Here is a 15,932-nt window from a genome sequence, read left to right on the forward strand (position 1 = left end):
GGAAGTGTGGCCTGTCTGGTGGGATGGGGCCTCAAGAGGAGCCTGCATGAACTTTGTGTCATACTCTGGCCCTCTCATGGGCTCTGAGTTCAGGTAGTTGGCCTACTAGGGTGTGAACCTTAGTGTTCTCAATACTAAGTCAGACAGACTGCTCAGTAACAAATTCACTGTGTGGCCTTGGACAAGTCATATCTCCCCACTTGCAAATGGACAGGTGGGTAAGGGCTCCATTGTGACTGGGTCTCCCCTGGACCCCTACTAGCCCTGCTCCTGCCCGTGCTCATCATTTCAGCACCTCCCCAAGTACCCAGGTCTCTGCAGACAGGACATCCACACGCACATGCTCTCTCCAGGCTGTTAGAACGTCAAACAAGGCGGGAAAGCAGTCGCAGGGAGAGAGATGGTGGCTTCTCAGGACAATTGGCTGACACAAAAACAGTCCCTGGGAATCGATCTACTGCAAGACCCAGCTATACCACTCCTGGGAATATACCCAAGGAATGCTCATTCATACCACAAGGACTCATGTTCAACTATGTTCATAGCAGCACTATTCGTAATAGCCAGAACCTGGAAACAACCTAGATGCCCATCAACTGAAGAATGGATAAAGAAAATGTGGTACATATACACAACGGAGTACTACTCAGCAGAGAAAAACAATGACAGCATGAAATTTGCAGGCAAATGGATGGAACTAGAAAATATCATCCTGAGTGAGGTAACCCAGACCTAGAAGGACAAACATGGTATGTACCCACTCATAAGTGGATACTAGATATAAAGCAAAGGACAATCAGACTGCAACCCACAGATCCAGAGAGGCTACATAGCAGGGGGGACCCTAGGATGACTGTGGCTTATAGTAAGTTTTGGTTTTATTCAATCACTGGGCAAGCATCAGTGAAATATTTCACTATTAGGATAAAAATTTGTACTGTATTAAGCTGATGATAGAAAATAAAATAAAATAAAAATAAAAAAAATATTTAAAAAAAAGACTCATATTTAAGGGGTTAGAAAGATGGCTCAGTGGTTAACAGTACTGGCTGCTCTTCCAGAAGACTCAGGTTTAGTTCCTAGCACATGCTGGCTTACAACTGTCTGTAACTCCAGTGTCAAGGGATCTGACACCCTTTCTGGATTCCCTGGGCACCAGGCATGCATGTGGTACACAGACATACATGTAGGCAAAACACCCATTCACATAAAAAATAAAAATAAATCTTGTTAAAAAGAAACAAAAACAAAACAAAACAAAAAAACCAAAACAGTCCCTGGGAGCCTTCCTCTAAGCACCATGGGATTTCATAGCTCTGCACTGCCCCTATCCCCCCGAGGGGAGTGGCTGCAGGCTCAGCATGGTGTAGTGTGGCTTAGGGGCACTAAGTGCAGGCAGCCCTGCAGCCTGCTTAGACAGACAGCGACAAAGGCAGGAACACAACCAAGTTTATTTTGCCTCAAAGTGACGAGAGGACGGAACATTCAAGAGTGGCCTTTGTGCCTTCATAGAGGACAGACACTTCAACCAGGGGCTTTCCCTGAGACATGGCTTCTGCTTTGCCAAGACTCTGAGTGGTGGCTGATTACATGTGGCCAGCCCAGAGGGAGACCACCAGAGCCTGGACGGCTGTTGTTCTTTCCTGTCTAGCTATGGTCCACCGGCCCGGGACACGGCCAGCACACTGTTCTGTGCGGCCTTCCACTTCAGTCAAGTGTCAAAACAAAAGCATCTGCAAAGGCAACAGACTGTCCTTAGAGTCTGATGGTCGGGAGAAGTCACCACTGGGTTTTAACAGGTGGAGGCCAGGCCATTTGAGGAAATGTTAGTACAGGAAGGGCAACAAGCATGATTCTGGAGTGAAGAACACGTGTGATCTGGAGTTTGGTTACCTCAGCCTGGAGTTTCACCCACAAGACTCAGGTTAATAGAAATGGTCCAGCCTGGTCCATAATCAGTGTTAAAAACAGCTTTAGAGCTGAATGATCCCACCCACCCCCTCCGTTGTGGCATTGGAGACCGAACCCAGGGCATCATGCATACTAGGCGAATGCTCTACTACTGAGCTACACCTACAGGACAAAGCTGACCACTTCCTACTCAATATAAAGCAAAGCTTATATATATTATATGTAAATATATATATATATATATATATAGTTTGTATGGGCTCGAGCACAGCATCTTTGCCCACTAAATGTCTCATCAGTTTTTCACAGCAGTTTCCAGTTTTACAATAATGACATTCTGACTCCATAGACTCAGAATCAAACATAAATTATGATGGGCTCTTGCTAGGCAGCCCATGCTGGCCTGGAACTTGTGCCTTTGCATCCTAAATACAGAGTCTGTAAGGTGTGCACTACCATGTGCAGCACATACACTTAAAAACAAACAAAACTAATAGATTTTGGGAATTTATCTGGAACCCTAGGCTGCTAGATGGACAATCCTCTGTGGGCCACAGAGGTGCCACACCTGGCTCTTTGTGGGAGAGATTCTTGGCTGGGTTTCTATGTGACCACACAACATTAGCAGCACCTGATCATCCTCAGCAGACAACAGGTGGAGAGAGACATCACAGAAGCAACAGCATTCAGAATGCACAAGGGCGTAGAGACCCAGGTCCAGGAATTCCCACGTGACAGAAGCTTATTGGGAGTGTGACTTGATTTGAGGGGGCTGGGATTACCGACAGATTTTTGTCTTTATGTGCAGACAGAAAAGAAACATTACTGAAAGTGGAAGGACAGCTGCCGGGGAGTCATGAACTCCTTCACGGTTTCCTCGGTGACCGCCTTGCGTCGGGCCTGGTGCTCGGCGATCAGGGGCTGAAGGACATCTATGAGTGTCTTCTTTAGCTCTCCAGTGAGCATGGCTCCGCTGGTATAATCCTGCCAGGAAGGTGGATGCTGTGAGCAGTGGCTTTGTGTGTCCAAGTCCTCCCTCCCTGAGCTCTAGTTCAGTTTATATCCCTTTATGAGCTATGCTGAGAGTGTCACAGTAACCTGGGTCTTATAGGATATTAAAATGTCTGTCTCTTGTGCCTTGGGCTCTTTTCCTTCGGTTTGTTTTGTCCAGTTCTGATGAGTTAGTTTTTGTTTTATATTCCATTTCATTATTACCCTGCAGAAGCCTGCTTGTTTTCTAATGAGACAGGAAGGGAGGGATACAGATGGGAGGGGAAGTGGGGAAGAACTGGGAGGAGGAGGAGCAGCAGGGAAACGGTAATCTGTATCTATTACGTCACCCACAAGAAAAAGGAGAGCTGAGTGCGGCTCTCAGCCGTACGGCTCCTATGCACCCTGATGCCTTCCTTCCCGTCTGCGCCACTCTTCAAGCAGACAAAACCAGGACCCCAAACCTAGGCGGCAGCAAATTGGGGGAAAATCACCTTCAGCTCCACACCACAGGCACTGACCACTAGCAATGAATGGCATGTTTCCTCTGAGAATTTGTCTTGTGAATGTCATGCAGCTCTCTCTTCTCACTGCCTTTCTTTCACTCTCGTTGGCATTGGCTCTGGTGTCACTGAAACCCTCGAAATACTTACTCCTATAACCCCAGCACTCAGGTGGCTGAGGCAGAAGGATTGCCACGAGTTAATGTAAGCCTGGTCTATATAGGGAGTTCCAGGGCTACACAGTGAGATTCTGTCTTAAACAGTAACAACCAAAGACACCCACACAATAGAGCAGTGTACCTGCAACAATTCTCACTTGGCCTCCTGGCTGCAAGAGCATGCTTGTAACTTTTTTCTGCTACTGTTTCTGTTGTTTTTGTATAAAAAGCTGTTTCCTATTCCATAGGATTTCCCTGGAAAAGACTCCAAGGCCAAGGCTCTGCTTGTCCCCACCAGCTGAGAGGCTGTCCTGGGACCATGGACACCTAAATCATCTGCTGGCATGTGGTTCACCTACATTTCTTCCCTGACAAGAAAGACAAACCTCTTTGTACTCTCACTTTTGTGAACTATTCAAGGGTTCTTCCCATGTAGTTAAACATCCGAGTGATCTTACCCAGTTTTTTGTTTTACATATGGAATGCTTCATGGATTTCGTGTCGGCCTTGAGCAGGGGGCCATGTTAATCTTCTCTGTATTGTTCTCTCTATTGGTATATATGCTGCTAAATCAAGCACCTGTTCTGTATTTTAAATACAACATCTTGCTCTACAGCCCAGGCTGGCCTAGAATCTGTAATCTTCCTGCTCCAGCCTCCTGAATAGGTAGGTCTAAGTGAGTATGAACTTACTGTATGAACTGGGCTGGGTTCAGCCCAGGCCACTAAGGATTGCTCTGGCAACACACAAGGCCTGGCTGGGCTTGACTCACCTTTCTGATCTGCTCCAGCCTGTCATCATCTTCAAGGAAGAAGGTCAGATACATGAAGGACACGTCCACTTCACAGTTGCCCCCAAACTGCCTGTGCTCCTCCACGGTGTCTCTTCCACCAGAAAACGCGTGCTTGTTGACCTGTGCCAGCACAGAGGCCAGTCAGAGTGCTGTCCTGTCCCTGGACACTGGTCAGGGCCCATGGGGTGGCAGTCACACTAGTGACTCCTAGTGAAGGTCAGGGAGGCGGGAGAGCAGGTCTGTGACAACCCCCACTGTTCAAGTTACAGAACAGCCTGGAAACCAAAGCAGGTAGTGCTGTGTCCATAGGTGGCAGAAAAGCAGCCCCCAACCCCATGTGCACACGAGCCACGGGGTCAGGAGAACACAGCTGAAGGAAGCTCTACTCTCAACATGTGGTGGCAGGAAAGGCCTGTAGGGAGGTTTCCAACCAAACAGGCCATGTGTCAGTTGGTTAAGAGAGCCCCAGATGGGCTAGAGTGATGGCTCAGTGATTGAGAGCACTGGCTGCTCGTCCAGAGGACCAGAGTTCAATCTCCAGCACCCACATGGCAGCTCATAACTGTCTGTAACTCCAAATGCCCTCGTCTGGCCCCTGTGGACACCAGGCACTCATGTGAAGCAGACATACATGCAAGCAAAATACTAATACACACAAAAAACAAGGACACAAACACCAGAAACTAACAAAACAGAGCTGAGCACAGTGGTGGGCACTTAGCATATAGGAGGCTGAGGCAGGAGGATTGCTTGTGTTCAAGAGTTCCAGGCCAGCCTCAGCAACACAGAGAAACACCATCTCAAAACAAACAAGAGAACTAGTAAAAAGAGCAGGGCGTGGGAGCGTAAACCTTTAATCCAGCATTCAGAAGGCCTCTGCAGGTAGATCTGTGAGTCTGGGGCTAGCCTGGGCTACACAGTGAGTTCCAGGCCAGCCAGTGGTATACAGTGAGAGTCTGTCTCAGAAAAGTAAGTAAGTAAATAAATAAAAATGAATGAAAGCTAAAGATAAAGGTCACCAGGACTTTGCACCTGACAAAAGCTGCCTAGATTGCTAAAGGCCTCTCCATAGTGACAGGGTCATGTTTTGTCAGAATATTTGTCCTGAGACAAAGTTCCTAGAACCTGGGAAACTCCCAAATCCTCTCTGAAAACTGCTCGGCTTCCAGGTTGCTGACTCACAAGAGCAAATGTGCCCAGACATGGGTGGATATTCAGTGCTCTCCGTGCCTGGATCCACCACCTTCCTGCTTTATAAATAGACAGATGGTGTTTCCCTGAGTTCTGTGAGCTGTTCTAGCAAATTAATGAAGCCTTGGTAGGGGCTGTGGGAACCCTGGTGCAGAGCTGGCCAGTCAGAAATATAGATGTCACGGTCTTGGGCGGGCACAGAGTGAGGCTGAGGCCTTCAGCTGTTGAGTGCTGCACTCTCCAGGGAGAAAGCATCAGAACTGAACCGACTGTAGGACACCAGCCATTGGTGTCTGCCGGAGACCCACTTGGCAGGCACTGAAGTGGAGGGAAGGTCCCCTTGCCTTGTTGACTTATAGGCCAAGATCATCAGGGCCTGGCTGTTGGCAGCGGTGCTAACCAGAAGGTAGACGTCTTACTCTAAGACTGATCCTGCTGCTTGTGGTGTCTCGGCCCAGCTCTGAGTAGCGGAGATTCCGTCTGAAGGTCCCCTGCCAGGGTGACTATGTCTGAAGCTGAGGTAAGCACAGGATTTGGAAAGAACCTGCCTGTGACCCTGACCTCTGCAGGCCTGTGTAGTTCTGATCTTGTGCACGTTACTCACCTAGCCCTTGGGACTCTCCTGGTTTTACAAATGGAAAATATTTCAGAATCACAAACTGCTTCTAAAAACAACTTCTCAAAACTGAGCAGAACATGTCTCCCCACACACCTCACTTCTCCCTCCCCCTCTGCATTCTGGAAGTTTCAGATAAAGGCAAAAGAGAAAGAAAAAGTACCCCAAGTCCCCAATCCTACGAGCTGTCACTTTAGGCAGGGCTGGCGGAAACTATTTCCGGAGGAAGGGCTGGATATGAAAAGTCCCCATTGTCAACTAGAACCTGCTTGGGACTTTCCGAAGGCTTGGGGGCCTGGCAGGGACTCTGACTATTGTATAACATCCCCTAGATATGTTCCTCTTAGACCAATCCACAAACACATACTTGGATCCAAAGGAAACATCAGTAACTTCCTGGAACCATGAAGGGCTTACACTCACTGGCAGCTCAGTTCTGAGCAACAGCACTGGGCTCTGAAGCATGTGGATGTGTAAACTCCTTTCTAATTCCAGTTTCCAATTGACTTGCAAATATTTACCAAGCACCCACAGCCTGCCAGACAGGGCTCAACTAGACATGCAATCCTGTTGGAGGGTACATCTAAATTCTTTCCAGGAGAGCAATCTAGAGAATAGCAGCCTACGTTGCTGCCCTCACTATGGAGCAGTGTGCCAGGGCAGGAGCTTTGCATTGAGCGATGATCCTCTCTGTCTCATGACTCTCTGCTTCAAACAAACATAGTAGCTGGGCATGGTGGTGCACGCCTTTGATCCTAGTACTCAGGAGGCAGAGACAGGTGTATCTCTGTGACAGCCTGGTGTACACTGACACTTCGTCTGAATAAACAAACTGTTTATTGAGGGTCTAGCAGGAACTGAGGGAGAAGGACTCTCAGAAACCATCAGCACAGTAACTGGCCCTGCCAGGTCTGATGTTCAGAGGACCATTTTTTACATCATCTGACAACAGCTTCATTGATTATGCTTTAAAGAAAACCACCAAGACTCTGCCTCTGCATCAACATGCTGGTGAGAACGATAGAAAAGAGGGAAACAGCAAAAGCCCCAGGTTCTTACCTATACAAAGGAGATCAAAGACTAACGAATTCCCCAACACCAAAACCAAAGGCCAAAAACCCCAATCCACCCAAACCCAAGCTCCCCTGCTGTGTGGGCAGCGGGCCCCTGTAGAATTCAGCATTGCTGTGAGTCTCAGTTGTATGAGACGGTATGTTAAGTGAACTCTCGTGTTTCCTGCTTCTCCCAGGCTCACCTTGCTCTTGATCTGCTTGGCTGTGTCAGTAAGGAAGATGGAAGAATTGGGGTCACTGGCACTCATCTTGGTCTGAGCACCCTGCAAGGCAGGGAAGAAGGTCGAATGCAGCAGGGCAGGTTTAGGGTGGCCGATCCTGGGGGCCACGTCCCTCGTCATTCTGAAGTAAGGATCCTGGGTGGAGAAGACTTGGGTGAAGACAATGGAACAAATGGCCAGGCTCTGGCCAATGAGCTACCCTAAAGGAGCCACCCTCATTGGAGGCTGTGAAGCCTGCCGTCAGTTTCAAACTGGCTTCTCTTCTCCCAACACTTCTACCACCTCCACCCTCTCAGGAGAGTCCTAAAACCACAGCCAGCCCCACTTCACTTCCCACAAGCTAGTTCTGGCCCCTACCTGGTCAATGGCACACGGGATGAGGCACTGGATGTCTGTCCTGTCTCGGAAGATCTTCGGGAAAGAGTTGCTGAATGATGGTGCAGCCTGGACAGCAGGAAAACTGATTTTCCCTGAAAGAAGGGAGACATTCTTATGTGTTGGGCCGACCGCTGCTCTGGGTAATTAACCCAGTTAAAGGAATCAACAAAGGGTTTACTCTCCACTGAAAACAAACTAAAGAAAGCCTAAAAATCCAGAAAGGGAGCTAAGTAAGTCCAGCTGCACCCCAGGTCTCTCATCAGTTTCCTCTCTGCATTCTCAGTGTGCTCAGCTGTGCCCACACCATGCACTAGTGTAACATTCTCCCCTTCAATGTATCTGGCTGCTACGGCCACCAGTGCCACCATTAAGGGCACAGCACCACACGGGCCATTCCCAGGAGTTTGTTACTCTTCATAACCCCACGCCAAGGCATCTCCTGCCACCTTACAAACATGCACGTTCAGGCTCAGGGTGTTTACGTGGTCTGCCACAGCTGCATACAGCAAGTGAGTGGCTGAACCAGGATTGAACCTGGGGTGTCAGGGAAGGGCAGGGCAGTTACAAGAAGCTGCTCCTTAACTGCTCCACTGTGGAACTACCCTGGATGCTGTGACCCCAATGTCAAGTACCTCTCAAAATCAGGAAGCTCATACTCCAGTTGCTGGGAACGAATCTGAACCATGAAAGAGAAGTTGGCCAGGGGACTGGGAACAGGTGGACACAGGGAACAGAAGGTCCAGACACAAGTCTCAGAATGATGGCCTACAAAGGCTGATACATTGGATGGACGGACATGTGCTGGGATTAAAGGAGTGTGCCACCACACCCAGCTAAAATCTCTCATCTTAAAAATGGGGAGACTGGAGTGCAGGGAAGACTCCCATAGGTGAGCAGAAGATCCCCTGCCCTCCTGGGCTGTACCAAGCCCTGCAGTGATTGGGATCACACCAGCATGTTGGAGAACTCCAGTCAGTCTTGTCTGCCTGTCTGTCTGAGTCTGCTGGAACACCACCTCTGAGTGTTTTAAATGAAGTGCTAACATCTCAAGTCTCCGGGCTTTAAAGATCAGATACTTGGGGTGACGTGAAGCTCAGTGGTAGCATTTGCTACATGTATGAATCTATCTCTTGGAACACACACACCCTCCCCAGGAAGGTTAGCTCAGGCTTTGGTGTTGCTGCTCTGCGGGTCTTTTTGTTTTTCAAGATAAGGTTTCTGATTTCTGTTTATCCCTGGCTATCCTGGAACTCACTCTGTAGACCAGGTTGGCCTCAAACTCAAAAGGATCCACCTGCTTCTGCCTCCCCAGTGCTGGGATTAAAGGCATGTGCCACCATCACTACCTAGCATTGCTGTTTTGTGATTCTTATGAACACTGGCTAGTCTCCTCTGAGCTCTCTTGTCCCACCGAGTTAGGAAGAGGGGTCCCCAGGCAGCAACAGCCCCTTACCAATGCAGTCACTGTCAGTGAAGCCGAAAATGCCTTTCACCTGGTTGAAAGTGACATGTTTCTGAATCTTCACCACATTCTTGTAGAAGCCTGGGCTCTGCCTGCAGAGATGAGCAGAGTCACACCTGAGCTGGAGGATAGCCTCCATGGACAACAAAGTAGCAGTAGCTAAAATTGGGTATCACTGAGCGGCATGCCAGACACACACTGGGTATTACATGTGTTCAGCTCAAGCATCACAGGAATGCATGGAGAAGTCATCTGCAGGCAGACATCTACAGCAGTCACGCCTCTAACTAACTCTGGGAAGAAGACCTGATGAGGGGTCAGAACAGAGCCAGGTGCAGAGGGCAGAGCTAACACAGAACACCCACATCTTGCTGGGCCAGTGCTCAGCATGCTGTGGATCTCAAGGAAGAAGCCCTGCAACTGTCCGCTGACATGATGGTGTGGTGAGCCGCATGTGCCCATCTGGAATGCATGGGAACTGATGGATGCAGCATAGAGGGTTTGCCTCAGTGCAGATGCTCCTCCCAGCATCTGGCTACTACTCCCCACTACTGGAGTAGTACTGTGTGCTTTGGGCAGGGCTGGCTTCAAACCCAGCAACAGGGGTGGGCCATACCAGCTGGTGTGAGCAACTTGACTTTTCTGGATGGTAAAAGTCACGCTTTTGATGCCTAGATCAGTGGCAGCCATTCTGACAGCCGAGAGAGCAGGCTGAGACAGAGCACAGAGGGTAGCAGAATCCAGAGCGGCTTCTTTTTTAAACTTTTATTTATGAGTGTTTTGCCTGCATATATGTGCACCTCAAGCATGCCTGGTGCTTGCGGAGTTCGGAAGAGTGTGTTGGACCCCTGGAACTGGAGTCACAGATAGTTGTGAGCCATCATGTCAGTGCTGGGAACCAAACCTGGGTCCTCTGGCAGAGCATGAAATGCTCTTAACCTGAGACATCCCTCCAGTGCCTTCCCTGCCCCCACTTCTTACACTGTGTTTGTTGACAGTATCCCTTTCCTCAGCCTGGCCCTTTGCTAGGCAATGGAAGGACAGGAAGGGAGGAAGTGTAGACCGAGTGCAGTGTCTGGCAGGAGCTATGCTAGAGGCCCACCTAAATGTGAAATTTAACTACCACTGTCATGGCACTGGGGAGGGTGGGTTAAGGCTGCTGTTATGGAATGAGTTAGTTATACCTTCCTCCCTTCTTGTCTTCAGCTAGAGAGTGACACAGGACAAATGTCCTTGTCAGATGCCAGTACCATGCTTTTGGACTGAGAACTGGGCACCATAAATGTCTTGATTGGGACTGGAGAGATGGATCAGTGGCTAAGAGCACTGGCTGCTTTATAGAGGACCTGGGCTTGTTTCCAGTATCACATGGTAGCTAACAACTATATGTAACTCTAGTTTCAGGAGATCTGAAGCCACCTCTGGCCTCTGTGGGTACATGTGGCACACAAACATACATGTAGATTGTGGTGGTTTGAATAAGAATAGCCCATATGTTTGTATGTTCAGTCCTCATGTCTGAGGATTAGGTGTGGCTATGCTGGAGGAAGTGTGTCACTGGGGTAGGCTTTGAGGTTTCACAAGTCCACGCCAGGCCCAGTGCTTCTCTGCCAGCTTCCTGCGGATCTGTCTGTCCCCAGCTACTGCTCCAGCACCATGTGTGCTGCTACATCCCCCGTCAGGTTGATAACGACTGTCTTGGTCATGGTGTCTCTTCACAGCAATAGAAACCCTAAGACACAGGAAAACACTCACACACATGAAATAAGAGTTTTCCTCAATTACGAGTGTGTGGTACTCTACTATAGTGGCAGAAAAGTGACCAAGGCACATACAATGTGGCACAATGACTGGACAACCCCTTGAGAAGCATGGCCTTGGCTTCTGAGGGTCCATGTCATGGTCACAGGCCCTGTGCATACAGAACTAAAATCTAACCAGGTTCACCTAGCCTTGAGGCCGGAGCCTATTTTAATCATGCCATAGCTGTGGCACAGCTTCGATGAGAGTGTGATGGAGAGCTCCTGAGTGTCTCTGGGCAGGTGGGAGGTGGGGACAGGAGAGCAGGGCCCATCAGTCCATATGGGCATAGGGTCAGCAGTGGGTAGTCTCTGTAACTTCCACTTAGTAGTCAGCAGAGGTTCAGGCCCTGGGTGAACCGCAGGGTGAGGGCAGTGTAGGAGCATCCCCTAGTCATATGCTTGTACAACAAAACTGCAGAGTGCCACGACCTTTGGGAAGACACCAGTCTGCCTTCTGCTGAGACAGGAAGCAGTGTGTGCAGAGGGGCTTCTGGGAAGCAGCAGCCATGTGCCCCCAGAGGACCAGAGAAGGCGGCAAGCATTCTGAGGATCTAGATGACCGAATGTGGATCACCTGTGAACCTTCTAGGTAGATCCTGCTGCAAAAGATGTGCCCTGGTAGTAGCAGAATGGAGCCCACATGGGGACAGACTCCACATCATTGTTACCACTGCCTGACACTGCACATCAACAAGAGGCATACTTGACTGTGTCCCACAACTGAACAACTGCCCCAGGGAGGACCTTCCTCCCACACACAGGCTCCATATTTGGAAGATAGCTAAAAGGTGACATTGTCCAGGCCCTAGGTACCACGTGAGGAGATTTATGCACATCAACTCAGAAAGTACCCACAAGCTTGGCAGCATGGGGCATTGTCTCTAACCCTCTTTACCTCCTCCACCTTTTCCTATCTACCAACATTGTGACCTCACTGTCACCCAATTATCTGTTAAGTGACTGCTCCATTACAAGATAAACTGTAGAGGCTACCAATGGAGGTTACTAGTAGACACTGGCCTAACATGCATAAGGCTCTCGGTTCCATTTCTAGCAAAGAAAAAGCAAGCTGGGAGATACAGGGACTTACCCAAGAGGGTAAGACCAAGCTGGAGCAGAGCTGGGACTGGACCACTGGAAAGAAGGCCCTCTGTGGGGTGTGAGCAGGAGGCATGGAGAGGGACACACTGACTCCTTCCTGCCTTCCCAAGAAGAGTGGAGCCTGGCTTCCTTGTATTTGTAGCTCCAAAGGACCAATAGGCTTGTTAGATCACAGATAAGAGTCTAGATTAAATTTAACCCAGGAAAGTAAACACTCAAGTATTTAAGGAAACTCTTGCTGGGTGTGGTGGCACATGAACATAACTATAGTCACTAGTATTTGGGATCCAAGGCCAATGAGAACTCATTTGAAAAAGAAAACAAAAAGAAGGAATTCTTAATGGGGTAAATGTGTTTTCTGATATTCAACTCTACCCCATACTCCTGGAGAGAGAAAATTCTCACTGGGTCAAGGTGAACGGAGGTCAGGGGCTGAGACCACGGCCTGTCTCTGGGCTGAGGTTTGAACACTTGCGTCAGGCTATTTGAAGGAATGAGGTGAAAACAAGAGCACAAGTGTGCCAAGTCTCATGACATCTATGTCACCACAAGACCACTGAAGACCCGGGGTCAGATCCTGACCTGATTCCTTCTGGGATAACAGTCTCTATGTTCACATGGAATAATTGAAGAATAGTCTGATAGGCAAAACTCAAAAATTAATCTGTGGGGGGAGAGGCAGGCAAGAAGGCTCAGCTGTAAGAAGTGCCTGCCACCAAGCCCAATGACTTGAATTTGATTCCTAGGACCCACACTGTGGAAGTAGAGAGCTGTCCCATAAGATGTCCTCTGACACACACTGACACACTGACATGCACGCACGCACGCACGCGCCCTACTCAGTAAATGAAAATGTAATTCAGAAAACATATTTTTGAGACAGAGTCTCATTATGTAGATCAGGCTGGCCTCAAACCTAGAGAGATTGTCTGCCTCTGTCTCCCAAGGGCTGGGATTAAAGGCATGTGCTACCACACCTAGCATAATAAAAATACTTTAAAAATTTTAATGATTTTCCTAGCTGGTGAAAGGTCAGATTTTCTGCTAAGGTATGTGTGGCTCCTGGTGGACAAACAGCTCCCTCTTGGCTCCAAAGGACGTATAAAGGCATCTGAGGACCAGCAACGGCCAACCGCCTCTGTGCCCACAGGGCCCTATGTGCTTCCTCACACTGCCTTGGCCTAATTACTGGCTGTAACACCACACAAGAGGGCCTCAAGCCCATACCCATCCAACCTGCTGAATGGACTCCCTTGAGTGAAGGCCCACATCTCCACTGCTCAAGACTTGATGCCTCCCAAGTCCTACCATGGTGGGGAACAAACCCAGGGCCTCACACATACTAGGTAAGTGCTCTCCCACCCCAGTCCTCAAAAAATATTTGTGGAGCTAACCAGTATTCACTGTTACATTTATTTTTGAGACAGCGTCTAATGATGTAGCCCAATGATGTCAGCAGCCTGAGTGCTGGGATTAGAGGTATGTGCCACAGGGCTTTAATACCATTCTTGTGATGGCTGACTACTAAAAGCACCACCTCCACCCCACTTTGTTTCTTCTGACAAGGTCTTGTTATGTAGCCCTGGGGTAGCCTCGAACTCCTGATCCTGCTTCTTCAGGCCCCTGAGTAATGGGATTGACTGTAGGTGCACACCGACATATCTGTTTCAAAGTATGATTTTACCATACTTCTTTGTAATCATTGGAGAGGAAGTTCAAGAATGAAGTACGCTGATGGTCAATTCAAGAAACGGGACTGTGCAGAACCTGTCTAATGAGTGGTACTTTTCTCTGAAGAAAAAAGTCACATTGAAAGTGAGAAGGCTACCAAACTCTGAGACTGGATGTCCTTGGACACTAAAGTGCAAAACACTTCACCATGACAGCTGAGGGTGACACCATAACTATGCCGGCGAATATTTACAATTTCTATAGATAAGATTATGAAGGCGACAGTAGTTTCTGACATTACTTCTTTTTAGGCACACAGAGCTTCCCACCTCAAAACTACTGCCAAACGAAACCAACATTCCCGATCACAACAGAAGAAAAACCAGGCCATAACCCATCTTCGGCATTTCAGGTTGGTCATGATGTCTGCACTCACTGCTTAGAAGGCAGCCAAGTGGTTCTTCCTTACCCCATAAACTCAAGGTCAGAGAAGATGAAAGTTTTGTTGATGTCAAAACCACAGGCAATGATATCCTTGGCATTTTCCACGGTGTAGCTGTATGCCTGTTCCAGAGTCAGGTCCTTCCACAGGTACTTCTCATCATCAGACATCTGGATGACCAAAGGCACGTTGAACACATCCTGCAGCCACCTACAAAATACAGAAGGTATTTGTAGGTATGAACATGCCCTGCGTCCAAATCTAGGGACATGGAGAATGGAGATCCTGAGGAAGAATGCCACTTTGTATGTGAACACACAGTTCCTCCCCACTCTGTAACTGCAAAATCCCACCAGCAATGCCACACATTTCACTAATCATTTTTTTTTTTCCTGAGGTGAGAGTAATTCCTGTCATCTGGCAGACATGGACATGAGGTTTGGACTAGAGTGGGCCTATAGTGACAAGGACAAGGAACAGGAAGAGGAGTGGAGCCAGTTTGGTTGACTCCACGGTGGTGTCCCCCATCACACCTGGCTTTCTGGAGTGAGCCCAGGTGCAAACGGAATGAACAGGCGGCAAGGGCCTAGTCCTGTAGCGCAGTCAACAGGCAGCAGCCTTGTCTTCCAAGATGCTCTATAAGCTCCATTCTTGCTTCACTAGGGAAGGGACAAGTCACATGAGCAATACTTACTTTGTGAAAATAAATGGGACGAGATGACCCAGATGCATTGCTTCGGAGGAGGGGCCCCTGCCTGTGTATAGATAAAATGGCTTCTTATTTTCATAGGCATCAAGAACTTGATTCATATCTCTAAAGAAAAAGAGAGAAAAGAAATAGTGTCATTTTCTGGAAAAAGTACCAAAGTACTAAAGCTCATTTGGAAGTGAAAAGTAAAGACAGATAAATAACATAGACGATAATCAGAATTTGATCTCTTTGGTGCTGGAAACATGAGGACAGGCGACTAACTCTGAGAGGATTCCTGTGAATAATTCTTTTGGAAGCCAAGCCATGTAAGTTAGGAATTAGAGGTTTAAAATCTGGGCCAGATGTGACAGCCCACACCTTTAATCCTAGCATTCAGGAGGCAGAGGCAGGCAGATCTCTGTGAATTTGAGGACAGCCTGGTCTACACAGTGAGCTCCAGGACACTCAGTGCCACAAAGTGAGATCCTGTCTCCAGACCAACATTTTAAAAGATAAGCATGAATATGCCACTGGTAGCTTTTGGGATGCCTCCAACGATCAAAGCAAATGCACTTAGTGCTTTCCACAACCCTTGGGGACCGGACACTCGAACAGTACCACACACCTCTTTAGAACCCACCAGTCCTGAGATTGTAGAGACCGAGCCTAGGAAAATCTCAGGGTTCCATGCAGGCCTAGCTTGGGGAGGACAGAAAGGTAGGGTCTAGTGGTTCAGGATAAAGGTCCCAGCTGAAGAGCTGACTTGGCAACCCAGGCCAGCTTGGGCCTTGGGTCTTTCACTGAGAACCATTCCAGAGTCAACCTTCCTTCCCCAGCATGCGGACACCATCAGTGCTGGGGAGGCCCCTCCTTGAGGGCTGTGGTCAGCATCAGCTGTAGGCCTGCTTCTGATTTCAGGTGCTAAGATC

At 48.6% G+C, this 15,932-nt stretch overlaps 1 protein-coding gene and 1 non-coding gene across 4 annotated transcripts in view; both read right to left on the minus strand.

The window, feature by feature from the left end:
* Positions 1 to 1,432: 1,432 nt before the first annotated feature.
* The window catches only part of Wars1 (tryptophanyl-tRNA synthetase 1), a 32,023-nt gene continuing 17,523 nt past the window's right edge, over positions 1,433 to 15,932 (minus strand). For all 3 annotated transcript variants that reach the window (XM_059279906.1, XM_059279907.1, XM_059279908.1), the window contains 7 exons: positions 15,007 to 15,126; positions 14,340 to 14,522; positions 9,288 to 9,388; positions 7,814 to 7,926; positions 7,418 to 7,591; positions 4,335 to 4,475; positions 1,433 to 2,895 (listed from right to left, as the gene is read on the minus strand). In XM_059279906.1, the coding sequence (XP_059135889.1) occupies positions 2,734 to 2,895; positions 4,335 to 4,475; positions 7,418 to 7,591; positions 7,814 to 7,926; positions 9,288 to 9,388; positions 14,340 to 14,522; positions 15,007 to 15,126 (994 nt within the window). In that variant the 3' untranslated portion in view covers positions 1,433 to 2,733. The remainder of the gene's footprint in view (positions 2,896 to 4,334; positions 4,476 to 7,417; positions 7,592 to 7,813; positions 7,927 to 9,287; positions 9,389 to 14,339; positions 14,523 to 15,006; positions 15,127 to 15,932) is intronic.
* LOC131924714 (U6 spliceosomal RNA) lies at positions 4,034 to 4,141 on the minus strand. The gene has a single exon (XR_009383013.1). It is a non-coding gene; the product is annotated as a U6 spliceosomal RNA (small nuclear RNA).

The sequence above is a fragment of the Peromyscus eremicus genome, chromosome 14 (assembly GCF_949786415.1).
Source record: "Peromyscus eremicus chromosome 14, PerEre_H2_v1, whole genome shotgun sequence".
In the NCBI taxonomy this organism is placed as follows: domain Eukaryota; kingdom Metazoa; phylum Chordata; class Mammalia; order Rodentia; family Cricetidae; genus Peromyscus; species Peromyscus eremicus.